Raw genomic sequence first — 12,807 nt, 5'->3', positions numbered from 1 at the left:
AACACGAGAACAAACCTCATTGGTTCTTGCGGAAGCTTAAACGTGCTGCGTAACACGAGAACAAACCTCATTGGTTCTTTTTGAAGCTCAAACGTGCTGCGTAACACGAGAACAAACCTCATTGGTTCTTGCAGAAGCTTAAACGTGCTGCGTAACACGAGAACAAACCTCATTGGTTCTTGCGGAAGCTCAAACGTGCTGCGTAACACGAGAACAAACCTCATTGGTTCTTGCAGAAGCTCAAACGTGCTGCGTAACACGAGAACAAACCTCATTGGTTCTTGCAGAAGCTCAAACGTGCTGCGTAACACGAGAACAAACCTCATTGGTTCTTGCAGAAGCTCAAACGTGCTGCGTAACACGAGAACAACCCTCATTGGTTCTTGCAGAAGCTCAAACGTGCTGCGTAACACGAGAACAAACCTCATTGGTTCTTGCGGATGCTCAAACGTGCTGCGTAACACGAGAACAAACCTCATTGGTTCTTGCAGAAGCTCAAACGTGCTGCATAACACGAGAACAAACCTCATTGGTTCTTGCAGAAGCTCAAACGTGCTGCATAACACGAGAACAAACCTCATTGGTTCTTGCAGAAGCTCAAACGTGCTGCGTAACACGAGAACAAACCTCATTGGTTCTTGCAGAAGCTCAAACGTGCTGCGTAACACGAGAACAAACCTCATTGGTTCTTTTTGAAGCTCAAACGTGCTGCATAACACGAGAACAAACCTCATTGGTTCTTGCGGAAGCTCAAACGTGCTGCGTAACACGAGAACAAACCTCATTGGTTCTTTTTGAAGCTCAAACGTGCTGCGTAACACGAGAACAAACCTCATTGGTTCTTGCAGAAGCTCAAACGTGCTGCGTAACACGAGAACAAACCTCATTGGTTCTTGCAGAAGCTCAAACGTGCTGCGTAACACGAGAACAAACCTCATTGGTTCTTGCGGAAGCTCAAACGTGCTGCATAACACGAGAACAAACCTCATTGGTTCTTGCAGAAGCTCAAACGTGCTGCGTAACACGAGAACAAACCTCATTGGTTCTTGCGGAAGCTCAAACGTGCTGCGTAACACGAGAACAAACCTCATTGGTTCTTGCGGAAGCTCAAACGTGCTGCGTAACACGAGAACAAACCTCATTGGTTCTTGCGGAAGCTCAAACGTGCTGCGTAACACGAGAACAAACCTCATTGGTTCTTGCGGAAGCTCAAACGTGCTGCGTAACACGAGAACAAACCTCATTGGTTCTTGCAGAAGTTCAAAGTGCTGCGTAACACGAGAACAAACCTCATTGGTTCTTGCGGAAGCTCAAACTTGCTGCGTAACACGAGAACAAACCTCATTGGTTCTTGCGGAAGCTCAAACGTGCTGCGTAACACGAGAACAAACCTCATTGGTTCTTGCAGAAGTTCAAAGTGCTGCGTAACATGAGAACAAACCTCATTGGTTCTTGCGGAAGCTCAAACGTGATTCTCTGACATCAAGTGAACATGCTTGAGCTTCAGTTTACCACAACTGATGAATAAAAGCCTAAATTCAATCTGTTCATCTTGTAAAGCAATCGTTTCTTCAGAAAATTCAATTCATATGGGTTAGTTTTACGATCTCTTTATGAAGTGTCAAAGTGCTAGTTGCGTAGCTGTCTATGGAGGGACCGAAATCTCTCAGATTGTAGTAATTAATAACAGAATTTTTATTTTTGGGTGAACTAACCCTTTAATGCAGAAGGTGGAAAAATAAGAATAATAAAAATGACAAACAATGTTATAATATGCATAAATTAGTTATAAAGATAAAGAACAAGCAAAGGGTAGTTACTAAAGTTATGACAAAAGGCGTTTTCTTGTTTATGTTGATCATAGGCTGTAAACCACCAGTCGGCAACCATATGGGATGTGGAGGGATAATCACAGAAGCGTGCACCTCTAGTTTTGCGAACAATTGGTTGAATCTGCATGCTAACGCAGGCTAAATTCTCAGACTTTAATAGTATTTATTGCACCTATCTCAATAAAACAGGCTTGCCTCAAAATGTACATCCGTATGCAAGTTTGAGGGACTTTATTTAAATGAAGTACACCTCTTTAGCTGTTGTCACATGGCAGTTGATTATCCCTCTGTGTGCCATAGGTTGCCGACCCCTGCTGTAGACAAATTCTTGATATGTTGGGTTGGTGACTGGAAAGGTTACACCACAATGTTAATAATCTCAACTTTTTTAAATATATCAGGAAGAAATATCTGCCTTCCTGGGACAATTCCCTTACAGATCGCTAGTGTTAGATAAAAAGAGATTTAACAACAGAATAAAGGGCAGGGGCCACGAAAACAATCTGTTTGAACCTTCTTGACCATTAGCAAGAGAGGCAAAGAAATGCCCATGAAGCTCTTTAGAGCCAAACCTTTCAAGTTACTCTAATGCTATAGTACCAAAATGAAATTGTCAGGCAACACTTTTACATATTTATGAGGGGGAATGGCTGTGACTTTCTTGACCCTAATGCTTGTTTTCATTGGATTACAAAGCAGGGATGACTAGAAAAGTTTGTCTTCAGGTGAAGTTGAATGGCAACCATGAAGAGAGCACATTCTCTGAAAGACTGACAGATTTCAAAGAGTTTACCAGTCACCTGCAGGCTGTGGGAATCACAATGAGAATCTGGATGTCTTTTAGGATGAGATAAAACAAAAAGGAAGGAAAGGAAAGGGAGCACACAAAACAGCAAGAGTCACATAGAGGAATAAAATCATGACTGAATTACAGAAGAAAAACATACTTACTGGGTGAAAATCTCATAAGCACGTTCAGGTCACATTTAACTCAAACTAAAAAAAGATCAAAAATAAATTACATTTCCATGAAGTCAATTAAGCCTGTTTTGAAATGTGACGATGTTCCCACACATTCTCATTATTTTATTATTATTATTATTGTGAATCCCATTGGTAATTATTACATTTACATTACATTCTCATTACTGTAATATAATTTTATTGCACTATAAATAATGGAAGGATTTTCATATAATTAAATACACAAAAAGGCAGTACAAAATGCTAATGTATTTTATCATATAAAATATATAATTTTATAATTAATGTTTTGGATTACAATAAGAAGAATTCGATTTTTTTTCACATTAAAGTAATATGGATTGGGAGGCAAAGTCAACATCTAATAAAATATTGAAAAGGATTTTAATTTAAGCTTAAAAGGATCAAAATTTAAGCTTGATTTTATTTATCAAAAATATTTTTGTGTGTTCATGATTTTTGTGACTTAGATGTGCTATTGACAGGTTTTGTGTGATCCTAGGTGGACCTACCACGGTCAACCTACCACGGCTAGAACGAAAAAAAAAAAAAAAAACCTGGTTTCTTGTAGGCTGTCAACTTACGAAAGATCTAAAGTTTCTTAAGATGACCGTTATTGACATTCAAAGTGATTGTTATGGGTCGAGACTCGGAATAGATGTTTGTTGAGGAAATGCCGTCTGACCATAGCACTGAGCACATTCACCGTTCATTACGCATTCGAGCATCTGGACATCTTTGTCTCCCTGGACTTTTAATAAAAGTCTTACATCATTTCATGCTGCAGCTGCTGCACTTAAATTCCCTGAGAGCCAGAGACCTTTTCATTTCTTTATTAACGTAATATCATTAATATCCTCTGAACATCTGAGTGCCTCCTTTTCAGTTTTGGGATATTTATAGTCCTTAGCAGGAGCAGGTAGGTATCACAGAGAGGAAAAGTGAGTGTGCTCCACTGAGATATACTTTAGGCCGGGGGTGATTATTTGTCAGGAGTAAAACAGAGGGAGTATTTATCTATCAAAAGGTTCAATTCTGTTTCTTCCTCTCCAGGCCTGATAGAAAAATGGCCACAATAACCATGAGCGCTTGCTGTTGGAACTTTCTGCCTCTCGTTATCTTTTTATTAGCCATCTGTGAGGTACCAAGATAAAATACTAGAATCACAGGCTGTGTTTTTCTTCACACCAGGGTTAAAACAAGAGGTATGCTTCATTGATTGAGATATAATTAAACCAAAAGGTGGTGTGGGGAGGATCAATGGGGCTTTCACTCGCTGACGGCAACGAAGTCCACAGCAAATCAACACTGCAGTGTTCCTCGAACCGGCGTCAGCCTCATTAAACACGCATTAGAAATCATCTCGCCGACAAAAATGGGATGAGTTTTAAATCAGCTGATTCCAGTCAAAAATACAACCACACGCTCCACACCAAACGCTGATTAAATGTAAACATTTTTGAAAAGTTATCTGCTTGTGTAAAAGTGAAGACATTAAAAAATATTTACAAAAATTAACTTTCCAAACACATTTATTGGGCCAATAACATTACTCAAACACAGTGTATGACCATTGTAAACAATGAAACAGAAAAAAGGCATCAGCTCTGCTCCAGAAAGTGCGCCAAGCGTAAAATATTCAACTTTTTTCCCCCATTTATTTTCCCTCTGATATTACTTTTTTTAAATGTTTATTTGTATCTTTACATATTCATTTTCAGCATGAATAATTATATTTACAAGGCCAAGACACTTTTTTTTTTTTTACAGACAACATCACCCCATAGTCTTCTTTATGATGGTTTTTGTCTTGACAATAAACTTGCAAGGCTGCCTCTCCCTCCTCTCCACAGCGTGAACGAGAATAAAGATTGAGAATGCAGTTATGTTTCAAGGATGTCTTTGTATTGGTAGGGTGGTTCAATGTCCTGTCCCTTTTTCCAAGATTGTTAGCAAGTTGTCCATATGTACAAAGGCTAAAAACATTCAGTTCCATTTGTGAAGAGCCTATGAAATATATGTTGTTTTTTATAGTGTTTTCCCAAAAAAAGGTATCAAAACATTTGTGTAGTTATAACTGTATGTCACTAGCTTTGATTGGATGTATGAAATTGGATCGCTTTGCCAACAGTGCAAAGTCTCTTCTTGCTGGGGTTTTTCTTTTTTTTTCTTTACAATGCCATGACTTTATCTGGCAAGACACATGTCAGTCTTCATTCTGTACTTATCCATGAGCATTTCTCTTCATTCTCCTCCACGTAGTTAGTGTTCTTGGGCTGGTCCACATGCTGGATCTATTTCAGTAGCCATTCATTCACTGTATAGGGGAAAATAATAATTATTATGATATTCTTCACTCTTGATGATCACCCTTCATGTATAAGTCATCATAAAATCACATATTTTTCAAATAGCCCATATAAAGTGCCCTGTATTGTGTGAAATGACCTTTTCTGAACCTACAAGACACTCTTGGTTTGTGAAAGACATTTTACAAATAAAACATTATTATTATCTCTTTTCCCATCATTGATGGAAATTCCTGTCATTTGCGAGACCACGCTTCCGTCATTGACAGAAAATTCTGGCTTTCTATGTTTTCACTGTTATACGGTAGGGGGCGCTATTACTCATCTTCTGAAAGAGTACTGAATCTCCTGATCTCAAAACAGGTGAAGCAGGAGCAGAAACGAGCGATATGTACGTAGATGTAAAATGACGCAATCATCAACATTAAACATCATATAAATCAAAACTGCTTAATGTTACTGAATGAAATGTCGGCCCAGGACGAGCTAGGACTGTGCAAGCTTTAGGGGAGTTGATGGACTATCTAACCCATCTATGTTTTGATCAACAATCTGAATTCAATCTAGATCTAGTCTTTGACAAAAATGTGTTTTTCTCAGCTTTTTGTTATAAACGTTGCTTATTTTAAGGAACTTACCCACATTCAAGTGTTGATCAAAAAGGATGCATGCAGCTTGAATAAAATGTTGTTGTTTTTTTGGTTGTTTAAAAGCAAGAGGGTCTGTTGTTTCTTTTTATATATTGCATATATTTAGATATGCATACAACCAAATATGTTGTAATTCTGAGGGCCATGAAACCTTTGTGAAAATGATCAAATCTGCCAGTGGCTGGCAACTTAAAAAAAAAAAAAAACGCTGGCGGGGAAAGAATTCATATTTAACTAAATATATCATGTAGCCACTCTGAGTAACAACTCAATACGTTTTGAGCATGCAAAGAAAACCTTAAGGGCTATCAAAATAAATAGTGTAAATATATTTATTTAGACTATCACGATGAGCGCATCCGGGATCGTGGTTGATCAGTGATCCATTCGGACCAGACGCAACGGTTCGAAACGTAGGTGATTCGCTGATTATTTGTAAAGTTGAACCAATATACAGTAGAGTGAAAGTTTATTCGCGCAAGTCCTGTCAGTTCAAACATTCAAGTGAGGTTAAAGCATTCAAGTGCCAGAAGATGCGAAAGAGTACTCAATTCTGAACTTGTGCTTTCTGCACAGACAGAATGCAAACACTGAATTCAGTTCTCTTTCTCATCTTTCTGTGCTTGAACAGACGTACATGCAAAATGATGTCACAATGCCCTTCTCGGCCAGTATTGTTGTAAACACTGTCTTAAGTAAATGTAAAAAAAAAAAACAGATGCGCATAGATCCGTGCATTAAGTCTTAAAGTGACAACAGCCTATAAACCTGCTGCCGTGTGTCATTTATTTTAATCAAACAAAAGAAAAAGACAGTCACTTTTGTAGCTTTATCAACGATTAATTATATTTAATTTATACAGTTCAGACTTTGCAGTCTTATTTTACATAATTACATTTCTGTTAGACTTGAACAAAAACAGTGCTTTGTTTTTCAGGTATTTAACTATATACTTGTAATTTGATAATTTTCTATGCAGAGTCACTCTCCTACAAAATCACCCTAATTATTCTAGAATGGTTAATTTAGCAAAGAATAGAGTTATTCAATTCATCTGGTGAAATCGCAGAAAAACTAAATATCACGTTTTTTTCCAATATCATGCACCCAACAAAAAAGGCTAAACAATTGCTTTTTAATGAAATTAAAATCACTAAATAATGTTAACTGGTAAGAACACATTCACTAACCTGAACATTGTCCATTACATAGTCCCTTTACAGTTACTGCTCTCAAAAAATAAATGACATGTAGAGTTTTAAACCAATATATTTACACCGTACTGTTGGACTATATTTAATAACCACCATTAAATGTTTTAGCAAAATGTATATTTTAGTGATAATTATTATGCGTTCGTTCACTGAAGTCTGGTAAGTTTACAGGAGACTCGCTTGCTGTCAGCACAAGCCTTAATGCAGAATATAAATTCTTTCTGGCATTCACAAATAAGGATATAAGCGTAAGATGTAAGTTATGCGCCATGAAAACATCTCAATTGCACTGACAGGGCAAGATGTGTGCATTTTTTATGAGTTGGTTTGAAGCGGTTAATACAAAGCATATCTCACTTTTCCCTCTGCATCCTATTTTTTATGCAACAGTTTCAAACAGTGTTGTCTCGTCTTACATCGCATTTGAAAATATTCTCGATACTGTATCTTATGAAGTCAATATAACATCCAGGCACAACTGTCACAGTCCTGCAAATAGTCACTGATTAATATTAATAACTAAAGGTATGTGAAATTTTGAACAGAATCATTCAATTCAGTTATTTTGTCTTGTGGAATAAAGGTAAATGTTGTGCAGTACTAAACAACTTACAAAATGTCTTGCTATTTTTTCTAGTTCTAGCTCCTGTTCCGTAAGACTCCATAACATTGTGTGGTTTCCCAGAATGACAATTTTCTCTTGCACTCTGAATATCACCACCGTAAGCTAAAATTTAACATTCAATTAGCCTGCAGACACTTCACTGTGCGAGCTACAAAATATGTCTCCCTGGTTAAGATACATGACCTCAGATGCCTAACCAACACTAATTAAATGCTCCTCCAAGATATTTACATCTTTTAACAACTCAAATGTAATAAATGCAAGGAACCTTTTTTTGTATTGCTCATTTACCCACCGGGGAGGTAAATTCAACCTCTCAAACAAGTGCCGTACGACTCCGATTTATCAGTTCACTGCTGTATCAAGTAGCCTCATATTCTAGTCAGAATGTGAGTCTGATACTGCTCCATAGAGCTTTGATTATGAGGCGTGTCTTAACCGAACCAGGAAAAAAACAAAACTCTGCACTCAATTGGACAGACCTACAACCAATCAGAGCAACGCAGTAAGTGTTTTTTTTTATGAGCTACGCAAAGTTGTCAACAGAACCGAACAGAACTCAACTACACGCACGCTGGAAGAAGTAGTAAAATAGTGAGTGTTGATTCTTTTACTTGGTCCTCCATGAGTGCGACCAAAGGAAAAACCACACCGACCACAGGGTTTTCATTGCGTCCCATCTTCTTAGCGACCATCGGAGCCAGCTGATAAAATAAACTTTTGCCGAATCCCGTAGGAAGGACGGCAAACACATCTTTCCGATCGACAAATGCCTTGATTGCAGTTCTCTGTTCGTCTTTTAAAATTAATGCGCTGTCGATTTCTTTTACAACAGACGCGATAGCGGAATCTCTACATCTCAGTTCTCCAGCTGCAGTCATCTCTGAGGGAAACCAGTTCAACCCAAGCGCTCTTTGATAACGAGATGATTACGTAACTGCAGATCATCTGTCCATCATCGTATAAAGCCCGCCCTGGCAATTTGATTGGCCCAACTAATTCCGAACCGATCATAATTACTCCTCAATGGATCGAGTCCAGACCGAGCTTCCCGACCAAACAATGTTGTGGCATCCAGGCTAGTATCAAGAGTACAAGAGAATTCTCCATAGTGAAAGTTTGAGATAAGAGCAGGCTCAATAAAGATACTTTTTCTTTTTCTTGTTCATGATGCTTTAGTTCTGAAACAATATGCAAAACTATCTGGTAACGCTTCCTTTTACAGTACAGTACTTACTTGTACTTACAGTGTACTTACCTAGAAAGTACTGGCTAATATAAGGTAAGTACATGGGTTAGGGGTAGGTTCAGGGTTAGTACCTAGTTATTACCCAGTAATTATAGTTACTATAATAAGTACATAGTAAGTACATGGGTAACAGGACTGTAAAAGGAAGCGTTACCAACTATCTAAGGCATTCTGGTAGAAGCACAAAGACATCTTAAGATGCCTCTCCGAGCAGACTTGTGCTTTACTGAGACTTCTAAACCTCTTAAACAAGCTCAGTCAATAAATGATGCATGGTCAAGAGGAGATTGTCAGTAATTATCTGAACACTTTCAACAGGAGGACGGAGCAACCGGCGAGTTTATTTTATATATAACACACATTTTCTGTATACATGACACATTTAAGGAAATGCGTAATTATACGGTTGTTTTGAGGGTAAATATTTGCTTGTAAGCTACTGAATAATTCATTTCACTCATCTAATATCTTCAGAATGCTCGTTTATGTGCATGTGCTCATGTTTCTGAGTGTTGTATAACAACAAAACATACCTGAATCACACATTAGATTATTATTAAACCTGTTTGAGCTATGTGGTTGCCTACTAACAGCTTTATGAAGTAGTGTTCATTTTGACAGCTAATTTTTATTTAGTTTGTCAGTCTTTTTTTGACTAAAATGCCTTTTAGCTTTAGTCATATTTTAGTCATCTGAATTGTTTTACTTTTAGTCGACTAAAATCTAATGGGTTTATAAATTGTAATGCATCAATTAAGTATTTTTCTAAAATTTCCAATCTCATTATATAATCCTGGAGAAACATCTATTAGACTGTTAATATTAATGGTATTAAGGTTTAAACATGCAATAGACACAGCTTTAACTGCTGTGACATAAGATGTCTTTTTAAATCTTTTTTAAAATTAAATAAAACCACTTCTCATAAAGAAACAAGCACAGGGTCTTCTTTTTAATTAATGATATATGCATTCTTTATAACAACTTGCAACATTATTAATTCTTTCAAGCAGACATACCGGTATTTATTTGTATAAATTGAATAGAGATTAATCCTTATTGAAGCTATTAAAGTTATTCAGTCAAGAGCATTGAGGGACTTTCTCTATTTCTGTTTGATTAACATTAGGGACAGCAGCAGGTTTGTTAGACCGCTGTAACTTTAAGGCTGAATGCACATATCCAATACACTGATCCACTGACCCCTCGAAAACGAGATGTTTCATCTCAAGGGGTTATTCTCAACAATAAAATTCAAATTCAAATAAACTCCCAACTGTTTACATGAATACTTGCCAAAATGGACATTTTGACTTAATTTTGTGTATTTGTCCATTCAAGCATGGAAAGATGTAAAAGAATGATGGGTACTTTCCTGTTATCTGGACCCCACCATATAAAATTTCAAATACGTGCCAAAATCACTGTTTTCAACTCCCACCTAATTACTACCAACTAGCCATTCAACATGCAAAACCACCGTCATCTCAGACAGCTGGAGGGGCTACAAGACGCAGGAGCTCGAGGCGGCCGGGTTCGAGCATTTCAAGGTGAACCATCGCTACAACTTCGTGGATCCGGATACTGACGCGCACACCCAAACCGTAGAGAGAATATGGGGATCGGCCAAGTGGAGGAACAAGAAACACCGGGGCACTGATAGGCACTTCCTCAAGTCATACCTGGCGGAATTCATGTGGAGGAGCTCAATTGGAGAAGAGGACCCCTTCGATGCTATCCTGGAAGAAGTGAAGATCCATTGGCCACCACAAGTATTGTCATCTCACACTTTTTCAGTTTTATCCAAATGTCTCTTTTTTTTTTTATCCAAATGTCTCTTTTCTCTTTCTCCCAGACATTTACATTTTTGAATGTTTTATGAGACATGCAGCAAGACAAGCGTATGCCAACTTATGTCCTGGCGGATTGATAAGGCTGTTACAATTTAAATGTGCTCATCTACTACGCAGGACATCAGTTCTGACTGGATCTCTTTCCAAATTGTAACTCCCTCACATTTTTTTAAACGGAAATGTCAATGGATTTTGTCATTCAAAATGTTTTTTTATTTAGTTACTTATCGTCTCATTTTCATCAGGGAAAATGATGACAAATTATTCGTCAACAAAATGAACACTGTAATGAAGGTGTTGCAATTGTCTTTTAAATAAACAAACATATCTACTGCCTTTACCAACACAAAATGTCACAAATGTTTAAAGTGAGGTAATAACTGAGGAAAAGTCACTTCTGTTTGATGCACCTTTTCAATAGTGACCTGGAAACTAAACTAACTATTACCTTATAACTTTAATGAACTTGTTCATTATGACCAAAAATGTTTCTCTGCTTTGGAGTCGGTGTTGTTTTGGAGAAGTGATGAAATCTGTAGAAACGCTTTTAGTTTAGGGTCTAATTCAAAGCGCATTGAGAGATCACAAAGAGAAGCACAGAGACACTGACCTCGATACTGCAGCTTCTGTGCCCTGTTGTTGGGGCAGTCCTTGCCCTGCATGCTGAAGTTGATGTTGGTGCGGATACAGCGGTTGTTCAGAGGCTGTACTGGGCGTACATTGTCACTCATGCTGAGGAATATCTGCGAGGGCTGGTTCTGACTTAGCAGTCGCATGGAGTGCATCTGTAAGGATGACACAGACAGAGTACACGTTTTATTTCTACTCACTGATGGCAGGTCACACAATTATCAGTCAATCCAATCCCAACAGACCCGCATCAAAAAGCAACTAGGGAGCTACGTGAGAGTGTCATTCAAGAACAGATTATATTACATATCATCAAAACAGTGTATGTGCAGTGTCAAAAGTGACACATTCTGCCTTTAGGAAGCATGGCGTTAGCTGAGTCCTTAAAAAAAATATTTATATATTTATAGATCAAGTAAATAAGATTTACTTGATTATATTTTTGTTTACTTGCTATTTTGAAGTTCTGAGGACTTTTAGTAACTCAGCTAATGCATCTTGTTGCAACTTTTCTATTATAATAATCTGCTTTTTTTTAAGTCAAGAAGACTATAAGAGCCATGGATGACATGAATTAATGCTTTTTTATTTATTTAAATAAGCTTTACAGTGAAAAATGGTTTTCTTGTTAGGTCTCATTCGCCCTCTTCCCAGCATCCATTTGGACATGAATAATTAATGTTGCATTGTGTGATTGTTTGCCAGTTTTATTTACACTGTTGTTGTTTTGTGATGTCAAGATGAGTTTGTTCCTTTACTTAATGATCAGGTAGTTGTTACTTTTGTTGTGTTCCAAGTCTTGTATGTGTGGCATTTTAAGCTAAGTTTAAGAAAACACTTGATTTCTCTTGGAAAACATTAGATATTAGTTAGATTAGACATATTGAACAACCACGAAAAACTGAAATACTTCATACAACTTCTTAGAATGACTTGATCTAAATAGGTCATTGTTACGGTATGGCAGCAAAAGACATTCAGTCAAATTCTTAAATTTTTTCCTTCAAGTTTAACAAACACGATTTTAATGCCTCTTTTTTGTTTGTTTTTTTGACAGTGTATGTTGATTTACCTGCATCTTTGTGACGTAAATCGGCTTGTTCATCAGTATCCATGTTGCAGTCTCGTAGCACGGTGGGATTGTCATAGACCCTTCGTAAGTGATAAAACTAGCTGTCTCTGGATAGACCTCCTCGATGTTTAGCCCCGAGAGAAGGTATGCATCATCTACTCGCACACAAAGAAGGAACACATGCTAAAGTAGGCTATTGTTTCTTATCGATTAAAACCCATAGAGAGCCAATTCATAAACATGAATTTGTCATTTTAATAATATAAATGGTAAACTTTCCAGCCAAGTCTTCATCCAAACCTAAGATTCAATATATTAAGAAACAAAATAATGTCTTGAAATTGTCCAAACAACTAAAGCAAAGCATAAAGCAACAATGGTAACCAAAA

General features: G+C 37.4%; 1 protein-coding gene across 2 annotated transcripts in view; it reads right to left on the bottom strand.

Annotated features, from left to right (window-relative positions):
• Positions 1 to 4,330: 4,330 nt before the first annotated feature.
• The window catches only part of ca10a (carbonic anhydrase Xa), a 198,961-nt gene continuing 190,484 nt past the window's right edge, over positions 4,331 to 12,807 (bottom strand). For both annotated transcript variants that reach the window (XM_056255503.1, XM_056255502.1), the window contains 3 exons: positions 12,419 to 12,573; positions 11,327 to 11,501; positions 4,331 to 5,133 (listed from right to left, as the gene is read on the bottom strand). In XM_056255503.1, coding sequence (XP_056111478.1) covers positions 5,111 to 5,133; positions 11,327 to 11,501; positions 12,419 to 12,573 — 353 coding nt within the window. In that variant the 3' untranslated portion in view covers positions 4,331 to 5,110. The remainder of the gene's footprint in view (positions 5,134 to 11,326; positions 11,502 to 12,418; positions 12,574 to 12,807) is intronic.

Source organism: Rhinichthys klamathensis, unplaced genomic scaffold, assembly GCF_029890125.1.
Source record: "Rhinichthys klamathensis goyatoka isolate OS25496 unplaced genomic scaffold, OSU_Roscu_1.1 h1tg000121l_1, whole genome shotgun sequence".
In the NCBI taxonomy this organism is placed as follows: domain Eukaryota; kingdom Metazoa; phylum Chordata; class Actinopteri; order Cypriniformes; family Leuciscidae; genus Rhinichthys; species Rhinichthys klamathensis.
This window is presented reverse-complemented; position numbering and strand designations above follow the sequence as displayed.